Here is a 21,541-nt window from a genome sequence, read left to right on the forward strand (position 1 = left end):
GAGCTTCTGCTTTCCTTGTGAGCAAATGTTGATCTTTCTATTGGGATGTCTGATATTTTTTAATGGTGTTATTATTGTGTTGACTTTTCTTTTCCGTGTGGAACTAAGTGGTGTCGTGTTTTTGATGCTGTGCCAAATGCCACTGCACAACTCTGTGAAACATGAAAAGCAGACCCAATCTTCATTTCACTCAAATAATATAAGCATGTAATTGCAAGGGACTAACAGGAATAATGCATTTTTGCCATAAAACAGCATTATGGGCAGTTTGACTTAATCCCCAGCGTTTACTTGCAGGCACCTCCTGAGTCTCAGCCGAGGACTGTTGCAAAAATAGCTAGCAAAAACTGAGCCAGGCTGTCATTGGGCTAGGAGGAGCAATTATCATATTGCTCAAATCCGCCAGCTCCTCTCAGATCAAGAGTATTTGCATTGTGCTAAGGAGAGTGAAGAGGGTCAAACTGTTCTCACCAGGCACACTTCAGGACTCCCCCTGCGGGTAGAGGTGCTCAGATGTAAAAAGTCAAAGGAGAGGAGGAATGAAAATAGCTTGAGGGCACAGGAAGAGTTGAAAGCTCACCAGTAATGTGGTCTGCTGCCCCCGAGAAACAAACAGGAGCACTTTTCTTTTTGAAAGTATGAGGAGTTATTTGAATACCCACTTCTTAGTGTCACTCTGACAATGCACTTATTGATACTGCGCTTTTCTAAAACTCAAAGCTCTTTACACAAAAGGCAAAGGAAATGACTGGGGGTATAAGCTGGGAGAATATTGAATTCTGCTGAGGTCGCCATAAGCCAGCTTGCTTTGTATTTGCATGAGGGGATCGAGAGCGCTGCAGGAGAGCGACACAGAATTCAAAAACTTTGCTCCATCTAATTTATAATCATAACTTATTTAACTTCAGGCCCTGTTTTGCTGAACTCATGATGTCCTCGACTGTTATAATAAGGCCCCAGATTTTCTACTTTAGCATCGATCAGTTGCTGAGCTGGGTCTTTTTCTTGGAGTGCTTTCTCTCAATGTCTCTTGATGCATTTGAAACAGGCTGAGTGAAGCCTTCTCTGTGCAGTGTATTAATTTAGAGGCATTTATTTTTAATGGTAATGTATCGACTTAAAGGCTGTACAAAGGGATGGGAGAGAGGCAGAGCCTGGCTGCAGACTTTTTTCAAAGAGAAGGGGAGGTTAGTGAAATAGAGGAAAACAGCACACACAGTCTTTGAGTTTAAGGGTAGCTAATTTATTTCCGCCACTCTGAACAGTAACACCCCGAGCAAGACCGCAAATCTGAAACTCCTCTGATAAACTTTTGCTGCGTGAGTCTTTCTGGCCTTGTCATCCTCTCGCCCCAAGCTCCTAAAAAAGCCCCTGGAACAGGGCGCCATTATCAGGTTTTGGGCCACCCACCCTTTCCCCCGTCTGTTTGGAAAATGACCAAACTTCAAGCTGTCGTAACCCCGGGCTGGAGTCGACGTGGGTATAACCCCACAGCTACAGCAGCACAGCAGCAATATCCCAAGATAGCACCCAATCCCCATCCCTCGGTGCGATGATATCCCTGTTCCATCTGATGCTATCTCTGTAAAATGGGATGTTATCAGTATCCAAGTTGATGCCACACCATACAGTGTGGCGATATTGGATTCTAATTCATAGCCTCCTCTGCTTAGACAGAGATATGTGAGGTTCTGCAGGCAAAGCCAGTCCATCTGCGGCTTACTTAGGATGAGGGATTGAATGGAGCTTCATGCTCCGTAGTTCTGGCTGTGTGGCCCCCAGGCCAGAGTTGTCACAGTACCTGTTCATGCTGTATGCTTTAATGAGGACAGGAGAGGCAGATGATGGAGAGTCAATTACAACCTCATGTTGGAGAGTAACACCATTTCACCTTTCATTACACCTCAATGCCATGGGCTAACTGGGTCTCATCAGTTAGTGAAAGGTACTCATGCTGAGAAAGCCACACTGAGGTCAGTCTTGTGTGGAAGAGAGTAAAGAGGGAAGTTAGTGGGAGATTCTTAGCTCTCAAGTCCTCCTTTGTACTGTGACAATAGGATCTTCTTCTTCAGTCGTCTCTAAAATACAGAATCTCATCAAGAACACAAGCCAATATGACAAACACACGCACAACAACATTTTTTTGAGATACAGCAAGGCCAAAACGGCCTCATACACATTTCAAAAGCCTTCCACTGGCCTTAAAGGGCATAATACCTCCATTTTCTGGATGGCTTTTATTTTGAAAAAATATACAGGAAGTGATCATTTGAACTAATGGTAGCAAGAAGTTAGTGTACAGTATCTTTACATGTACTTACTGCACTACCCAAAGTTGTGTTTGATCCTTTACTCTATCGCATGCACATTACAACAGAAGATGAACACTTGAAATCAGATCTGAACGTGTAGTCATTGCCACAATTTGTTTTTTTCCAGATTCGATGGACCAAGACAGCCGGCAGCGTGTCGGACCGCTTCCAGGACTCCAGCGTGTTCAACGAGACGTTGCACATCGCAAAGATCCTGAGGACCCAGGGAGGTCGCTACTACTGCAAGGCTGAGAACGGCCTTGGATCTCCTGCCATCAAGTCCATCAGGGTGGACGTCTACTGTAAGTGCATTAGCTGCTCGAAATTGGGTATAATCCTCTATGGATATTTTTTCATTTGTCATTTAGAAAGCAAGGCTAACTAAACATTTTACACAAGATTTACCACACATAATTGCCCCCTGTTGTTTTACAATAACAAGGTCGTAGCTGTTTTGTTTCTTGCCTTGGCTGTTACTGTGTGGAGTTTGTGTTTTTTCCCTTTGTTATTATGTGTTTCTTACAAGTTTACATCCCAGTGAAGCGTAAAATGTTGCCCAAAGGAGAGACTATCAGATTCTGTATCTGTGTTACTATGCGAATAACTGGCCACGGTGTTGCTTTGCCTTCTGCCTAATTCTCTGCTAGGACACATTCCAGAGAGCCATGACCCTGAAAAGGTTTCTATTTACTGTTCTCTAAGTCAGTCTCGGTTAGCTTTTCAAATAGCAACCAGTCCATATGCTTTACTGTGAAATCCATTAAAGTCAAAGGAATGAAATTATTATGTGAAATGAAACAAGTTCTGGAATATTACTTTCTAAATTTGACCAAAATGATTTAAATTTCTCAAATACAGACAAATCTCACTGTGGGCACAGACAGCTGCAGCACAGCAATTAGTGCTGATCAGTGTGTAACAACACGAAACCTTCCAGCCCAGCGCAGAAACATTTCATATTTCTGCTGTTTGAATGTAGTTATTTGGAGGTAGAGCATCCGAAGAGACCCCTGCGCTCTCCTGAGAATGTTAATGAAGCTAAAACGCTTTCATTATCCTGACACAGTCATCAACTGTAAGTGCATCCTCTTTATGTTTAAAGTATCTGTACGACAAACAGCGAAGGCTCATTAGCATTCATCAAAGACAACAGCAATCCAGTGCCATTGTTATTATTGATTCAGCATTGATTGTCCTATTTCACCCCTGGAGTGGTCGAACAGTGGCGAGACAGGGGAGTTGCTGCCCTTTCATCAAAGCCGGACCCTCAGACAACCTCCAACAAGTGGGAGTCCCAATGTGTAATATGTCGGCGTATTGTACTTGTTCAGCTTCAAAAGATTCTGCCGAGATACATTTGGAATCACGATCATGGTGCCTTTGAAAGATCTCCAAGCCTCCTCCTGAATTTTTCACCGCTCTTTCAGGAGCACTCAATCCCTGCTTCCTTTTTATGCCAAGCTGCGGAGTAAAAAAGGCTATCTCTTTGGAAATTGATGACCTCTCTGCCCTTAATTTGTCGCCAAACATCCAATTTACAGTCGCAGAGGAAAGAAAGAGGTAGTGAAGCAGAACATGTTTGCAGTAAATAAGCTGCGCTTGAGCCCTCTCCAGTCCATGATACCTTTCCAGTAAAAACCTACATTCATTTGATGCATCTTTGAGTGGTAACCCTGGTCTCTCTCTGCAGTTTTGTGAGTTACACAGGCAGTTATGGGCTCTGCTCCTCTCCTCTTTTTTTCTGCCCATATTTTCTTTCCTGTGTCAGGCTTATTCCTGCCCGTCTGTGTGTGAGCAACATTCTTGTATCTGTTTATTTGGACTGACGCTGGTGGAGGTTGTGGAATTGAACCTTGTTTAGAAAGCCTTAGTGGAGCAGCAGAGCAAAGGCTGAACGCGTCTCAGCAGCTGACAGTCAGTGCCTTGTTCCCTCTGTGCACCATTTCACCTTGGCTGCTCTAAAGAGCTGGAGGAGCAGATGTGGAAATGAAGCCAGATAGCACACCGGAGCCAGACGTGAGGATAATCGGAGAGCGCGGATTTTCACTGAGCTTTGTCGTCTGGCATTTTGACGACATAAGTTTGAGTTGTCATGCTGTTGAAGACAAACTTATTATTGTGTATTTATTTAATTGTACATTAAAAATGCTAAATTGTTTATTTGATATATTATAATTAATATAAGAACTTATTGATCTTAAGTCTTAGAAATTAGCAGCAAAGAAATGTTGAAGACATTTTAAAATAAAAAAGCATATGAAATGTAGACATTTTAGCACTATAGACTATGTAGGTGAGTGGCGCTAATATGCGAAAAATCATTATATATTTGCAGTATATCTAATATACACACACTATACATTAATAATGCAATGCTATTAAATTGGGTTGGGAAAACAATAATATCGCAATACTTTTTTTTCACGATTCCTGAATCAATTTTATATAACTAGTGCTTTGTCCATTAGCTCGATGCTAACTCATAATAGGAATTCCCTATAACGTGCTTTACAGATGATCTAATATTCAATATTTCATATGCTCTGTGGAAACAAACTTATAACCATAGACTTTATTGTTAACTTAATCTGCTGTTCTGCAGCTTCAACACTCCACCACACTGGCCAACTACAGCAACCTCAAAAGGGTCAAAACTCCGAAGCTCAAAATTCCCAATGGGTTTAAAAATACAGCTACCACTGGAGACATTGCGTGCCAGGAGAGGGCAGCACAAATCCAGTATATATCTTGTGATGCTGCTGAAATAAAACTGACATGTGCATTGTTTTTTGGAAAAATGACTAACGATTTATATTGTCTGTAGAAGTGTATGATTGAACTTTTTCCCATGGTCTAGTTTTAAAAAAAAAGCAAACAAAAATTGCAATAAATTGTATTATTGAATCACAATACTTAAAATTCATGGTACATATCGAATCGGCACCTCATTATCATGATAGTAATCAAAACGGGAGATAAGTGTATCGTCCCAGCCCTGCTACTAAATATATATTGCCAGATATGGAACACAGAGAATAAAATACCTTAATGTAGCATAAAATCTAATTTAAAATACAATAATAGTATCATAGTAGTAATAAAGTGTCATTATATAGTAGTAGAATAGTATAGTAGCAGCTCTTTTTTCCCTCCATGCAAATGCATCACTAAAGGCGTAGAAGTGAAACATTTAGGAAAAAAAACCTCCAAATGCTTAATTAATCAAATCAAGATGAATAGAAACACATCTTTTTTGCACTGTAGCGCTTCAAATTGTTCTCCTAGTGATGTCCTTGCATCTGGCCTTGTAACACAGTATGCGTGTACTTCATTAGCTGGCATTGTGTTATGTTGCACATCCAGCAAAAGCACATCATTCCTCCTGAGCAATGTTATAGCCGTCCCCTGGGGGTGAATTTAATTGATGGGCCTCTGCAGTACATGCTATTTTTAGTGGTTTGCAGCAACAATTTTTAATTAGTATTACAATTGCTGTTTTGGAGCCGGACCTCCCAACAACAACACCTTGAATTATGTTTGCGGTCTCTTGCAGATGTATCTTGCATGTGTGTGTGTGTGTTCATATCACTCTGTTTACATAAGAAAAGCAGAGAACACACTGCGCCATCACTGAAAGGGGGAGATACTCTCCAGCTTGTTTTACATTAAGAGGCTCAAAGCTTGAATAATCTTTCTAAAGTCTCTTCTGTGGTTTTTCATTTGAGACCATGTATCTGCTTCTGCTTCCTGGAATCAAGGGTCTTGTTTTCAATTTTCAAACTAAACATGAGAGATCATATTCATATGTGCACCTTTATGAGATCAAAGTGTTTCAGAAATACCACCCTTCCTCATAAAAGCAGCCGCAGCCTGCTTGAGTCTGTTCAAAGAAATTAAATGAAGGAAATAAGGATGAACAAATGCAAACAGACACTACAGACGGACAGACGGTGAAAGTTTTCCAGACTTGCCTGTGAGCAGCAGATGAAAACAGAGAGGGATAATTACAGTTAATAACTGACCTCTGCAGCCCAGTGGAGCTGATATTAGCTATATAGCCAGCTCAAAGCTAACGTATTTACAAAGCTCAGAAGTCCATCTAAGCACATTTTATACCTGCTGACACTTCAGTTGTGTTTGTCGGCAGTTCGGTCTGTGGGGAAGGGCCTCTGCAAAGTTAATAAAGAACCTTGCCCAACTCCTACACTGATCGATTTGAAGCTTAAGATGCTCACTTCTTTTTCCTACAGGGGAGTCTTTTCAGTGTTTTCATTTAATTTCGGCTGCATTAATTTTGCTGCAGCATCTAATGTTTCATTGAGTGACTGATTGAGGAGGGCTTAAGAGTTCTGCAGGGGCAGCTTATTGCAGGCTCAGACTAGTTCACTGACCATCGCCAGCACAATATATTTAAAAGAGATTTGGCAAGAGAAAATGTCCACCGACCACAAAAACAACTGTTAGGGAAAAGTTCAGTGGCGTGAAATATTCCTTTGTACTGTAGGTTCTGAGCAAATTTTACTGCTTTTCCAACATTAGGCTAGGGCTGCACAATGAGTTATCAAATTAGTGTAATAAGCAAACAGCAGAAGCTGCAATTTTTTGATGAAGGAAAACATGAGGCAAAACACCATAATGAAGTACTGTAGTGCAGCAGAGATGCAAAGGTTTGGTACAGACCCCAACAAATGTCTCTGATCGTCATGATTTTAATAGTCTTTCAGTGAAAATGAAAATTGTGATGTAAAAATAATCATTCTCACTTATCATGAATCATATCGGAATTGTAATATGACTTTTTAACCATGTCATGCAGCCTTACTCAAGAATTATTATAATTGATTAAAGGTGCACTATGCAGGTTTTGAAAAGAAACTCGGGAAGGTCATATTTACAATATTGATAAGTTAATAATACAAACGCAGAAATATTTATTATTTCCATAACCTTCCTCAGAGGAAAACAAGGTCTCCACAAAAAGGTGGCAGGGTCCAGCAAATACAAGCAAAGTAAAACAGTATGAAACTGTGTTGTCCTTTAAGGTCAGTATGTATTTTCAGGTTATTCAGTCATGAAAACGATGGCACAGTTTCTTTATTTTGTTTGTTTAAGCATGAAAAATCAATCAATGTAGATTTTTCTCTTCTGATTCAAATTTCTTCCAAAAAAAACAACATACCTTTTAAGTCATTTGGGAATCAAGGATGTTCCTTCTCTGCACAAGTGTGAGGAATTTCAGCTTTTCTGTGTTTCATATAATTTTAAATTAAATTAAATTTAAATTTAAATTAAATTTAAATTAAAACATTAAATAATGTAATTGAAGAAAAAATGACAGGTTAATAGAGGAATTGTTAGTTGCACCCTTGCAGCTTCCCACTGACAGACAATAATTCAAGTCAGTTATTGGTGCCCAACATAGCCTTCAGGTTGTAGAATTAACTCAGAGAGAGTGACACAGAATGATTTCAGCAGATGGACGAATGGAAATTGCTGCACCTTAAACCTGCTCAGTCCAGGTCAGCATTTACTGTACAGGTTGTGATAAAGGACCACTTTTAAACTTACTTTAAAAAATGGTCTGAACAAGACTGGCAAAACTGAATAAATTGAGGACACAGAGATGAAGTATGGCAAAGAAAGAAAAGCATGCAGCCAAGTTTCCCAGAGTTCACAGGAAATATGTCCATATGCTAATGTTGTGCAGATGATATTAATGTTGTCTGTGCCAGTTTGTCAGGAGCTGTGAACTGGTAAGAATCAGGTGATGCATATATTGTGAGAAACAAGCCACCGGACTGTGGATATCGTCGCCTTTCTCACACATCTTCACTCTTCCCTGATATTCTCTCTACATTCCTTCAAAAGACGGATTAGAATAAGACAATAGTCTGCTTTCTCTGTGTTATCTCTGGAAGGACTTACAAAGCCCTTACTCCACACTGCTGGTGCACAAGCCAGAGAATTTTAATGAGGATACTGTGCGTTTGTGTGTGTTTGTCAGCACATGGGCAAGAGTCTGAGCTTGAATCATTTTTTGGCAACAGTGGCGTTCATCTAGATGTGAGACGTGTGAATGTGTGTGTCCATTTCTATGTGTACTCACGCGCGTGAGAGGAAGCAAAAATAGAGGCTGCCCATTGGGTTCAAGCACATGCTTATGCATGAACACACTCTCCACCGGTGAGGTCCTGACTCACACACACACACATGTCAAAGGCTTAACTTGTCTTGGCGTACGCCTCCTCAGCTGTGCAACGCTGTGCAGCAGCATGTGGTGTGAGGCAGACTTGGGGAAGTGTGTCTGCTTTATGTTTGCCTTCCATCGATGGAGTTCATGAAGGAGCTCAGAGACCAAACAGCGGCTGATGGTGTTTGTTTAGTGGCCATGCTGCCTTCGGTTTATCCAGTCGGTCAGTGTAACTGGCGCTTCCTATCTCATCAGGTGTCCAATTCAAGCCGCCCCTGCTGTCAGGTGCCTGAGTAAATATGTAAAAAGCAAGAGAAGCAGAGGGTTTCTGAGGAAACAGTGACTCACAGAAACACAAAACAGGGTGATAAAGATCAACTATTGACTCAGGCTAATGCTGCTATTATTAATTCCTGTGTCTCTTCATTACTGGTATTTGCAGAGAGCCTAAATTAAAGTGACTAGGCAATATATTTGGCTATATGCAGAGGGAAGTGTGTGGGATGGAGATCTCAGGGGAGCCTATTGATTAGTGGGTTCAGTTGGATGAAGCAGGTGCTGGAGGCAGGTTCAATAGGTTGAGTTATGACTCAGATTGAAGGAAGACATAATTGTTAACTTGTGGGCCATCTTCCAATCATGTTAAGCTTTTATTTTGACAGTTTCATTGATAAAATAAGATATGGTGCATCCATCGGCCCCTTGATGAGGCGTAAAATACAACTGTCGCTAGCAGATTTTATCAGCTGCATATCTAACGTTAGCTAGGTTGGTTGGTTTCCAGTTGAGGAGCAGCAAGTCTGAGGCAAAAAGGAAAAATAGCATTGTTCTTTTATTTCTGTATAGAGCTCATTAATCCTTGTATTATACTGTATGTTTTTTTTGGTTGCATAAACTCTGATAGTATCCACACTATAGGGCAGAGGGTCTTCAGTTAAAATTCAAAGCGGTCCAGTTACTCAGATTTCCTCCCAGCAAAGGTCCGAACCTCATAATGTCTACATTGCATCCAATAGCCTACCCCTATGTCTGTCAAATTTATACTCCAAATCAGTAGGGGGCAGCATATCACCAGGGTAACCGCCAACTGTTGCTAACTATAGCTGCCATTAGCTATTTAGCTCAGTTAGCCCTGAAGCTAGTGGGAGTGTTGGTGTTTACACTGCTAGTTCAGGAGCTTTGGATTGTGACAGGCCGGGCTAGCTGGTTAGCACGCTAACTTCAGTAGATATCTATGCAATATTACATAGATGTCATTCATCAAAACTGCTTCCCATTATGTTGATTATATTTGTTAATTTTTTTAATGTTTTCAACCAAAATTCTTACATACGGCACCTTTAGGCTCCTTGGTCTTAGAAGTAACACTCAGTTACCACTGTAGATAAGCTAGTTAGCCGGGTAGGCTTATGTTTTCAGCTTACATGAGAGCACATAAACGTTAATTCATTCATTCCTTACACTTTTGTGCTTGTATATTTATTGGTTTTAGAGGGCTAAACAAAATACACCACCCTTCACTCTCACTTCAGCCCTATTCACACTGCTTTGACATATAGAGAAATCTGATGTGTGATAGATCTGCTGTGCATCGCTCCTCTTACTAAGCTATGATTGGATCATCATTTTTTCCGTGCTCTTCAAAATCGAATTCAAGCAATACAAAACCTCACATGGCCTTTTCATCATCCATTGAAGAGCTAAAAACAGAGGAAGAAAGGCTGAGGACCGCCATCTTGGTATCTCAGAATAATGCGATCCTGTGATACGAGATGATGTATTATACAATCTTCTGAAAAGATCCCATAATGTATGTAGACAAAGATATATTTGCAGCGGCTCTTAAGTGCTTTTGGATGTAAATGACCTGGTGTGATGAATGGTGTGATACAGCCACGGTGAGTTATCTGAGCCTTGTTTGAATCAGGACAGAATGAATCAGCACATTATGTGTACATTATGTAAATGTTAGCTGGTTTGGTTAATGGAGGTAAAGCCAGTTCACGACTGCCCATTACTCTTTCAAGGACTTGCTCTGGGTAGGGGCCCTTAATCAGAGTAGTGGAGTCAGCCTCATCTCTTGCCTCTGTTTTTCTCCCCATCAGGAGCTTAAAACACACTACAGTGTGTTTGTTTTGCGTATGCTAATGTGATTATCTCGTGCAGTATTTCATTCTTATCTGTATTTTGTGTTTTTTTTAACATTTCCTCTCAGGGTGAGGAAAGGCCAAAGATGATGTACTGGCAGCTAGTTAGTATTTATCATTTTTCGGCAGCATTTTTATATATATATACAACAGTATCCCAATTACAAGATCCCACTGTACACTGTGACTCATGAAGAATAATGATGATATCGATCTCCAAGCTCTGCTCATTTATAAAACCAGAAAATGTATCGAGCAAAAACGTATTTACCGGCTGCCTGTGAATGATAATATTGTTTGAAGAAGTCTCAGGAGGATAGAAGACTTGAAATGGTCTGAGGCGAGAATCGGTTGAAGGATGTTGTTTAAACAAATATCATGCCGAGCTTTGGTGTTTTGGTGCTACTATGAAAGAAGACCAAAGAGACAAGAAATGAAATAGTTGTTTACTGATATTTCTTGAAAGGGTGATGGAGAGGATAAAGAGACTCTGTAATGATTTTATAACTTATTACGTCACAGAACTTGGCGGTGTGCATGAAACACACACAGATGTCCTTATTTCTACCTTATAATTATGTAATTTCCGACGAATCAGGATGTAGCAGCAGGACATAACGCAGAAAGAGATCTCATTAAGTCTGAACCAGTCAAATTCCGGTTCATTTTTTAATGGCCGGGAGGGCAGTGCTGTTTATAAATATATAATGTCTTTGTTGGTAAGTTTGTGATGTCCACACCTGCTGGTACAGAATGAGATCACTGTTGGAGATTCACAGTCTGCCAGGATGTTTAAATGCCAATTTCGGTGTTGATGATGTCGTTAAAGAAATGCAGTGCGCGCTCGGACATCAGACGTTGCGTCAATGGTCAAACAAGCATCAGCCTCCTGGACGCCAGCCTGCTGTCGAGAAGGAGGCGGCTCAATAATGAATGATATCTTGTTATTTTCTAACATACAACAACACAACAGGTTGTACGCCTCCTTCACCCATCACATCCCTTGTAAGCCATTAGAATACACATTGGTATTAATAATGCGTGATAACACTGCTAATACTGTTATTATAGGTAGCAAAATTGCTTTCATATCATCATTTAGGAAAGATCTCTCAACTGCTGTTTTTGCAGACCCTACAAAGGAGACGGTCATTAGGCTGAAACCAGAAAAGGACTCCATCATGTCACTGGAGCTTTGCTTCCAACCCTAATGGTGGCTTTCTAGGCGTTGTTGTTTAGATCAGTGCTCTGTGGCCTGTTTGTTTTCTAGGGAGATGAATTAGAGAGGAGATGGGCTGAGGCAGACGCCACTGTCTAAGGCGAGAGGATGAAGAGGAGATTCATTACTCCTCAACCCCCAGCACACACACACAAACACAAACACACAAACACACACACACACCCACACAGCCGAATTGGGCCTCATTATTTCCTCATCTCCATCACTGGGAGGAAGTGAGGGGTTGCAGGCTCTGCTGTTGGGCTGCTGACGTCTGCCCCTCCATTTATCACACACATCCTCCACGTGCACACACACACACCGATTGTGCACACACCTACAGACTCCCAGTGTTCCTTCCGAAGACAGCATAATTGGAAAAGCACTGTCACTGAGGAAGATGGAGGTGCAGCAGTCCTAAGTGGGCCGCTCCGGCTCTTAAAGCAGCCGTTTAAACAGCACACTTAAAGTGCAGGATGACTTCATCTGGCTAGAGGGAAACATCACCCACTCTCTGAGCTTAAATATCTTCTATTTGCATAGTTTTGACTTCAAGGGAAAAAGAGCAATCAAAAGTCTATATTTAAGCTCTGGAGGTTTGTTTACAACACAAACAAAATGCATTTTAGATTCCTGCGTATTGTCTGAATCATTTCTGTTTTTTACACATTAGCAGTCGGTCGCTCGAGGGGACAGGCCCACTTTACTATACATTAGATTCTCGTCTTGCAGTACTAACAAGACCATTGTCCTCTATATCTATTTAGGCTTCTACAGTGTAGCACGCTGTATTGTTCACCATCGCTCCATTGGTTCCTTTCTGCATTGCTACTTTAATTGCCAGTAATTACACTTAACTAGGCCTGATGACTGTGGCCTCGGAGAGGGAGTTAGTTAGCATTACTGAAATTCTCAATGCATATCCTACAATGGTGAGAGAAAAAGTAAGAAGTGTGTGTGTGTGTGTGTGTGTGTGTGTGTGTGTGTGTGTGTGTGTGTGTGTGTGTGTGTGTAAAGGTGTGTGTGTGTGTAAAGGTGTGGGAAGTCAAGTAAAGAAGATTTAAAAGAGAAAGAGAGAGGAAAGAAGCTTTCTGAACCCTCCTCCAGAAGAAATTTAAGTTCAAGTTAAAGCAGGAATGTGGAAAAGTGTAATGAATAATTCAGGACGTGTTACACACAGCACCACAGAGGCATGCCAAACAGCAGCCATGGCAGGGGTGGTGAGTTGCCCTTTACAAACCTTAACCCAACTTGTCCAAGCTCCCCCTCGCTGTGTTCCTGGCAGAGACTGGAGAGAAGCCTTAATAAAAAACACCCTGTCTCAAAGGTTTGCCCCTTTACACTGTATTAAAACAGTTGTTTCTAACCCCAGGAACTGACCCACTGATTAAATTTCAATTCCAAACTTGAAATATTAAAGCCTGGATGGGGAGTTATAAGTTGTAATGAATTTTTTCTGACAGACTCACATTCACACACACACAAAGCCGCCTAACCTAATAAATCTGCAATGTTTTATTAATGTGACACAAGGCTTCGGATATTCATTATTATTCTATCGATGCAACCGGAACAAAAACACTGATTCATTTGTTAGTGTTGCCCTTTTTTCAAATTTTTTTATTCAGAAATGGTAAATGCCAGTGACATTAATTTAATTATAGAAGGAGCTAATTAGGTGTGTTTTCAAACGCATGTGAACAATATTTGCACACTGTTATCTCTGTGTAACACTGCTTTTGCTTTGAGCAGCTCATATTTAATCATTGTTAGTAAAAAAAACCCAAAAAAAACAGGAAGTTGAATGCCTTCAATGCGCGCTGTAATGACAGGATGTCACCTCTGTGACCATAACATCCTTTTCCAATGATGACTCACTATCATATTAGAGATAAACATTATGATTAGGTCCACATCATGAAACCAACATTATTAAAACATAATTTTTAAGATAAAGATAAATAGGTGCTGTCAGTATTATTAGCAATACAACATGGGATATACTGTTAATAACACTGACATACAGTGATCCTACTTTATAAACCATCATATTATCGCAAGTGTCTTTGTCAAACTAAAGGACGAGATTTACATTTATTTGCTTTCTTGCTGAGAGTTGCATTACAAATTTGATACCACTGTCATGTCTACGATGAATGTGAAGCTTCAGTCAGTGCCTGGTTAGCTTAGCTTAGGACAAAATCCATCTACAAGCACCTTAAAAGCTCACAGATTATCGTGTGGCTTATCATTTGTTCATCCATATAGAAAATAAATCGTGAAAAAGGCGATGATTAACTTCATGAAGTAATCGCCAACATGGGATAATTGATTCATCGGTTTTAATTGTAGTAGTAATTTTTAAGAGAAAAACAATGAAGATTCTCTGATCCAGCTTCTTAAATGTGTTTTCTTCCCTAGTTGCTTTCTGTATGACAGTAAATTGAATATCTTCGGGTTGTGGACAAAACAAGACATTTGAGGATGTAATCTTAGCCTTTGGGAAACACTGATTGACATTTTTCACCTTTTTTCTGACGTTTTATAGACCAAACCACTAATTGAGTACTCGAGACAATACTTGACCTATTAATCAACAATGAATATAATCGTTCCCAGCACAGAAAGCAGAAACTCCAGGAGGTCACTGCCTCTGGCCAAGAAGTAGTCCATCAGTGGTGTGTACATTGTCATTTTAATTTTGTGTTGAGATTATGTCTCCTGTTGTATGATGTGTCCAGTCACTGTTTATGTTTTTTCTCAACAAAAAAATGTGTATTACCCTGCCACATTCAGATATCACACACACTGAATGAGCCTCTCCCTGGATCCTATCCTCTCCCTCCTTTATCCCCCCGACAGCAAATGAAGCTGACTGCTCTCGTATCTCATGTCTCGGAGAATGATATTCAGTTTACCGAGATATCTCTGTTACACAGGCGCCATCAACAGAGTGGACTTATTGGAGAAATAGATGCACTGTTCCCTCGCCCACCTCCCCGAACACATCCATCCGCCACCGCGATCACACTTACGTGTGGAGCAACAGCTGACACCAAATACATGCAGCTAGCAGCAGCTAGTTATTGTGGAGATAGAGGTCACTGTTGCCAGGGGGTTGAGAGATGGAGGGAAAGGAAATGTTCTGACAGTAAATTACATGGCGGATTCACATATTCCATCAGAGGCCTCCACATGAGATGGATGTCATACATCACCAACATGGCTTATTAACCTTTGGACCCACATAAATGAAATGCATCAGAGCACACCATCCAGTATTATATCTGTATCATGTTTTATTTTGTGCTGTCTTATTTGATGCATCGTGTTTACACATGGTGTAACTGATGTTGAATACTGTTAGCAATTTTAGGTCCTCTTACAGTACATCAATCCCACACGTTCTGCATTAGCGGCGCAAGTATCTAAGACATTGTATCTTATGTTTAATCCTCACTCCCTATTATTGAAATGCCTTTATTTATCCAAGGCTTTTATTTAAAAATGGCTCCAGGTGATATTTTTAAAATTCACACAAGGCCTACATGAACAGTTGCCTTTGATGGACATTTAAATGTCTAAAGAGCTAAAAAAAATAAATGTGCCTCTTATCGCCTCCTATTTATGTGGAGGTGGCTCTTTTTTTTAGGATTCTCTTTTAAACTCCATCTTCTCAAAAAACAAAAAAAAAAGGCTTGAAGGTGAGGTCCTTCACAGGGCAGGCCGCCAAGTAATAACTTCTCTAATCGCTTATGCCTCATGCTCATATTTCGACCAAAAAAAAAAAGTCCACTACAAAGAGAGCGAGTCACCCTTATTTGGAGTAAGTGCAGGAGACAGCTGCTATACAGCATCATCACCTCATTAACCCCGCATCTGGATAGCAGCAAATTAGAAGTTTTTACATGCTCTCGACCCTCCTTTGCCTCCTTTTGTCTCTCTTCGACCACGGCCCCTTTCTCTCTCTCCTGCTGTCTCTTGTTGTTCTTCTGGCACAAAATAAAAGCAAACTGCTTATCTTTGACATAACAGGGCTGTTTTTACTCATTAAAGACGCCGCACAAATGGCATTCAGGTCAGCGGCTCCCGCTGGTAATCAAGCTGGGACGGTGATTAGGTTAAATTAATCGCAGGCCTCTGTCGCTCATGGCTGACAGCCTGGGAGCCCGATAGGTGCCCTCTTCCCAGGTGACTCTGGCAGATCAGGCGGAGAGTGTGAAAGACATCAAAGCCGAGAAAAAACTAGGAAAAAAAACTTGCATTAGATTAACAGCGGAGAGACAGCTCCAAAAAGGTACGTGTGGGTCTGTACGAGGATGTTGGTGTCTGTGAGTGCGCTTGGGTGGCTTGGGTGTGGGTAGGTGGAGTGAGGTAATGTGTGTGAGTTTTGTGTGCAGGTGTCTGCTTTTTTGGGGGGAGGGGGCTGGAGGACATGAAAGGAAAAGAGCTAAGGTTTGATGTGATAATGAAGCACCTTCTTTAATCTTTATCTTCTCTTTTATCCAAACCACTCACTTGTGCCTATTTGTCCAACAAATGTTTTGGTAGGCCTGTAAAGTAGAAATGTGCCGTCTGCTATTCAAACGGGAATATCAACATCTTCAGGTTTTGTTCTTACTTGAGAGAATAAAACGTTTGATGATGAACTGGATGTTACCCCTTTTTGTTTTGCCCTCACCCACGCGATGCGTTTGCACACTCATATGTCATGCTGTCCCACCCTCGCGCCTTAATATCAGAGGAACCCAGAGCTTTGAGTCTTGTCATGGTTGGTGGGAGTGAGCAGGAGTGATGCTAAGGTTAGCTCGCTGGAGCGTTTAGCTGTACATGGGCAGATTTACCGGCCTGTGAACCCATAAACCTGCAATTACAAACCCTAACAACTCTGGCGCAGGCGGCCTGTACACCGCAGTTTTCCTCTGGGCTTGGGGATTTAAGCTTTACAATCAGTCAAGCGTGACTTCAGAAGCTAATTGCACAAGAGTGACACGCACACACACTCACAGACGCACACACACAACATCCTTACGGGAGAAAGACTGATGGTGGAGGTGGAATTTTGTTTGAAATTCATCAAATTTTAATCCAGTGCGTACATTTCCATATTTCCATATTTATCTCTTTGCGCTCCTAGCATACACTTCCTCTCTGCATATCATTGCGGCCCTATTAATAGCCCAGGCCGCTCCTTACCTAATGCACAAACATACAGAAAACGCACCCTCGCACTCTTGTCACCACAAGGAAAGTAAAAAAAAGACAACCTCCTATCGGGTCCGACGTTCAAAGACACGTGTTATCCCAAGGTAGGTAGCGCTGTCAATGAATCACTCCATTTCTGCCACAGTTGGTAAATTGACTGTTTGAAGCAGGAAACAGATGAGGGGGAAGCTGGGTAGAGTCGGAGATAAGATGTAGGATTCATACTCTGCCCCCCTCCTCTCTATAATGAATCAGTGTATTTACTTAGAGCAATCTGCTCCTCTAAAATGGCACTGCAATCGCTCTGTCTTCTCCGGAGCACTGTCACTCCCCTCCCCTGTTTTTCCCCCAGCCCCCCAAAGGTAATTGCTCTTACCTGAGACACTGTAATGGATCCTGGATGAAGTATTGACCGCTGCTAGATTTTGATTAAGGGGCTGTAGGGCAGAACATGTCTTTAATGAAACTGAGGAATCAGCATTCTCTGGCTGGTGCGTCGAGGCTGGATGCTGTGCACTGTGGCCCACAGGCGCCTTGATTAGGACCTGATCCTCAGCAAATCCAGGGGCGGGCCACCGCTACTGAATTAAAAGCAATGAATTCATCCATTAATAACACCTAAGGCATGTGTAGTTTTTCTCTGGAGGCCTATAATCATTAAAGATTTGGGTATTCATTTACTGTAAGCTGCTTGCACTCTCTCACCCACATACCCACACAGCGGCTCTCTCGATCACTCAATCATCCACCTTGTTGCTCACTCACTGATACATTAACTCGCTCATTAATACACTCAATCACTTCCCCCTTCATATGCAAAAGGTCAGCCTTTATCAGTGAGAATTTTAGCGTGAGGGATAACTTGCATTAGCTTCTCTCATCCTCTCCCTTAAATTGCCTTTTCGCTCGTGTTAAAAACTGATTGCATCTCGGACAGAGATGAAAGGGAAACAGCTAGCTCCCCACGTTCTTTGAGCGTGCAAATGGACATAATCTAAAAGGCGAGTATTAGCATGCTAAAAGACACCACAGCTATGATGAACACCATTTGCCAAGGCTTAATGCGATAGCCGGGTAAGATGATTAACTTTGAATCCATTTAATCAACCACAAGCACTTTCTCAAATAACCAACTGTCTAGCGTTTTGGGTAAAACTTCCCTCAGATCTGCTGGGAAATGGGGGAGAGTAACAGATGTGTCAAATCACAGAGTGCCTAAATCGGAGTGGAAGGCCAGCCAAACGTTATTCTTTGAAGTGATGGACATCAAACATCATTTTGTGCACAGTATTTGTCATCCCCGCTCATGTTTGAAGCTCTCAATGGAGTGTGACTTGGAACACATAGCGGCTCGCTCATTGACTGGGAAGTCAATGTGCCCTTGGGCTGCATCCTATTGACTTAAGTAGTTCAAGCAGAGGGCGTCGCACCTCCTCTCACACATCGACCCCAGTGTGCATGCTGATAGCTAGCTCTGCTAATGCAATGAGAATTCTGACCCTTTTGGTCAGATCTTTAACCACAATGAAGACCAGGGATCCTGGAAGATTGTGATTGTATTGACTTCTGTTATCATAGCTCGACATGTATGTTTATGCGTGAAATGTGGTCTGTGGTGATCGATTGATCCAAGTCGTCTTTTGTCAATTGAGCAACTCGTGGAAAAGTGTTTGTTGATAGCTTCCTCTTCTCTCTTCGCGCTCCCTCTCACAGATCTCGATGACCCGGTGGTGACGGTGCACCAGAGTATAGGAGAAGCTAAGGAACAGTTCTACTACGAGAGGACTGTGTTTCTGCGCTGCGTGGCCAACTCCAACCCGCCCGTCCGCTACAGCTGGCATCGCGGGAGAGAGGTCCTGACGCAGGGCTCGGATAAGGGAGTGGAGATCTACGAGCCGTTTTTCACTCAGGTAAGACAGACGCAACATGATAGGGATGAAAGTATTGAATCAGAGGGAACGGTAGATGCAAAGAAAGATGTACTGTTTTATTGAGGGCAAAGGCCTATAACTGTTACCAGGCAAATATGAAAGCTGAGGACTTATAGGTGCGCTTCAATGGCGCTTTATGCCGGCTGTCATGAAGACATGCATCCATTGCCCTCCGACTGCACACTACAAAGGAAGGATAAATGGGCTGATACAGAATGGAGCATGTGAAACAACCATAATAATCTTTTGAATGCATAACAAAAGATGCGTTCATCAGGGGCCATATTTGCTGAGGCATTTTCAGACAGTTCTCTCTCATATGAAGAGATGCTTTCACGACTAGTTGCAACAGAAGGGGAAAAAAGCTAACAGTTTTAGCAACAGAGCAGCTTTTGAATTTGTTCACTTCTGACACATTGCTCTCTCACTATGAGAGGGTGTTTGTGTTACAGTGTTTGCAATTAACTGTGATTAATTAGTCACTATGATTTATGGTTAATTTATGTGTGTAAAACAATTTTTGTTTGCTAATGTTTCAGTCATTAGATACAGAAAGTAAAGCAGTCGTGCAGAAATAAAAGTCTGTGTTAAATAGCGATTATTACTAGTTATCAACATTCTAATATATTTTAATGCAGCATGTGGGGGATCATGTTCTACATACTGCGGGGCCTTAAACAGACACTACAAGTATGTAAATGGTGACCTTCATCAGCCTCTTTTGACAATGAGCAAAGAAGTGCAACAACATGTTGTCACAGTACACTCTCTTCCTGCATTTTCACAACAGGGAATAAGTAAGCCTCGGTTGCTAATTAATGAATCAACACAAGATCTTGTTACAAATGTGTAACACTGCAAATTGAAAGACTGTAATAATAGTGTTGCTGCTTAGGGTTGGGGCGTTAATGATGAGATACCGTGCGTCAGTAGAATGTCCAGAAGTAGAGATTTGTGATTTCTTATATATACCATTACTGTGATAAAAAAATAAATTACATATATCACCTACCTCTACTGCTATTTCATTTGCATTATTTTACAGGAAACACATTCTCACTCCTCATCAAATATGGCAGCTTGGTCAGTGGCCTTAAGACGCTGTACCTACCCCTCCAGTGTCAGTTTTGCATGTGAAAGGCTCTGCCCCTCAAGTCAGCAATAATACGTAATATGCAACATCCGATGACTTTAAAAATAAGGCTTGCTGACAAACAGTTCACATACTATGACATATAATGACTTTTGGAACGTTATTAACGTTGTCAGATGGCTGCGGAGTGAGAACGCGCTGTACTGGAAGAGTTAGTGACATTGAGCCTGTGTTATGTTTGGTTTTGTTTTGTTTCAAAACGCCACTCCAAACCATTACAACCCTCCCTTGCTGTGCTATGGGAGAGAGAGACTTGTACCCATTAGCCTTATGAATAGCAATCTTAGTTTCACAAACCTGATTTCACATAGTTGGAGGCATACGGGGAGAAACTGCAGACACAGAAAGATGGGGTTCTCTGCACAATCAGTTGGATTTTCTTTACAATTTGAAAATTGAGAAGCTCTTGTTCTAAAAAGGATCTTGTGCAGCCAACAAAGACCTGTTTGAGATTGTTCTGTCACTAGTAACGGAATTGTAGTTTTTGAATTGACTGAGCTGAATGCGATTTGTATGTTGAATTGGGCGGCAGAGGGAATTGGAAATCCTATGAGAAAGAGAAAAATACACACGGGAGAGGAAAAGCGGCTTAAGATACAGAGAGAGGGGAAAAAAGGAAGTGAAATTGATGTTTGGCCAAATGAAGAAAGATGGCTGGGGACTAATGGAGTGGGCGAAGAAGGCTGAAGAAGCTGCACAACTGGGCCTCATCAGACACTCTTCCCTTCTCCATCCTGCTCTTCATACCTCTTTTCTCCTTCCCTCGCTCCTTCATCCTGCCCTCTATTAAAGCTTTAATTGGGTCTGGAAATTTTGAGCGCAACCCAGACCCAGAGATTAACTTTGTCTGAGTCCAACCCCAAATAAATCCTGACTAAACTCCTAGTAATTTGCTCATATAAATGGCTAATAACATTATATTTCCACAATATGTCTGAACTTGCCTGAAACACACTCAGACAATTCAGTTGCATATTCATAACTGACCGAAATCGAGCCTACGGGCACGAGTTGAGTCCATTAGAGAGCAGCCAGGCCTCCATTTTAGCCGGGCAGATTTGTGAATTAAGTTCGTCTCTTTACCTTCCTCCCTCCATTATTCTTCATTCCAGCTTCATTCACGGGCACCCTTTTCAGTCCTCCAAATGTATTTTATATTCCCACTGATACTTCAAAAATGCACTGGTGGCATTTCAAACTCTGTACAAAGAACAGGTTCGTTATTAAGTGAGGCCCAGAGCTGTGCTTTTATTGAAGAAAGAAACCCTGTCCTTTCTCCTGTCTGTTACTTTCTCCTCCACCTCTCTCTCCATAATTTTACCCACAAGGTGCCAGAGAATAGCACAATTATCGAAGGTATAATGGAGCCATTTCTCATCTCTCG

General features: G+C 41.5%; 1 protein-coding gene across 7 annotated transcripts in view; it reads left to right on the forward strand.

Moving 5' to 3' along the window:
- LOC141018075 (MAM domain-containing glycosylphosphatidylinositol anchor protein 2-like) overlaps window positions 1-21,541 on the forward strand; it is a 253,791-nt gene that overhangs the window by 142,633 nt on the left and 89,617 nt on the right. For all 7 annotated transcript variants that reach the window (XM_073492947.1, XM_073492948.1, XM_073492953.1 and 4 more), the window contains 2 exons: window positions 2,440-2,614; window positions 18,787-18,983. In XM_073492947.1, coding sequence (XP_073349048.1) covers window positions 2,440-2,614; window positions 18,787-18,983 — 372 coding nt within the window. The remainder of the gene's footprint in view (window positions 1-2,439; window positions 2,615-18,786; window positions 18,984-21,541) is intronic.

Source organism: Pagrus major, chromosome 22 (assembly GCF_040436345.1).
Source record: "Pagrus major chromosome 22, Pma_NU_1.0".
NCBI classification, from domain to species: domain Eukaryota; kingdom Metazoa; phylum Chordata; class Actinopteri; order Spariformes; family Sparidae; genus Pagrus; species Pagrus major.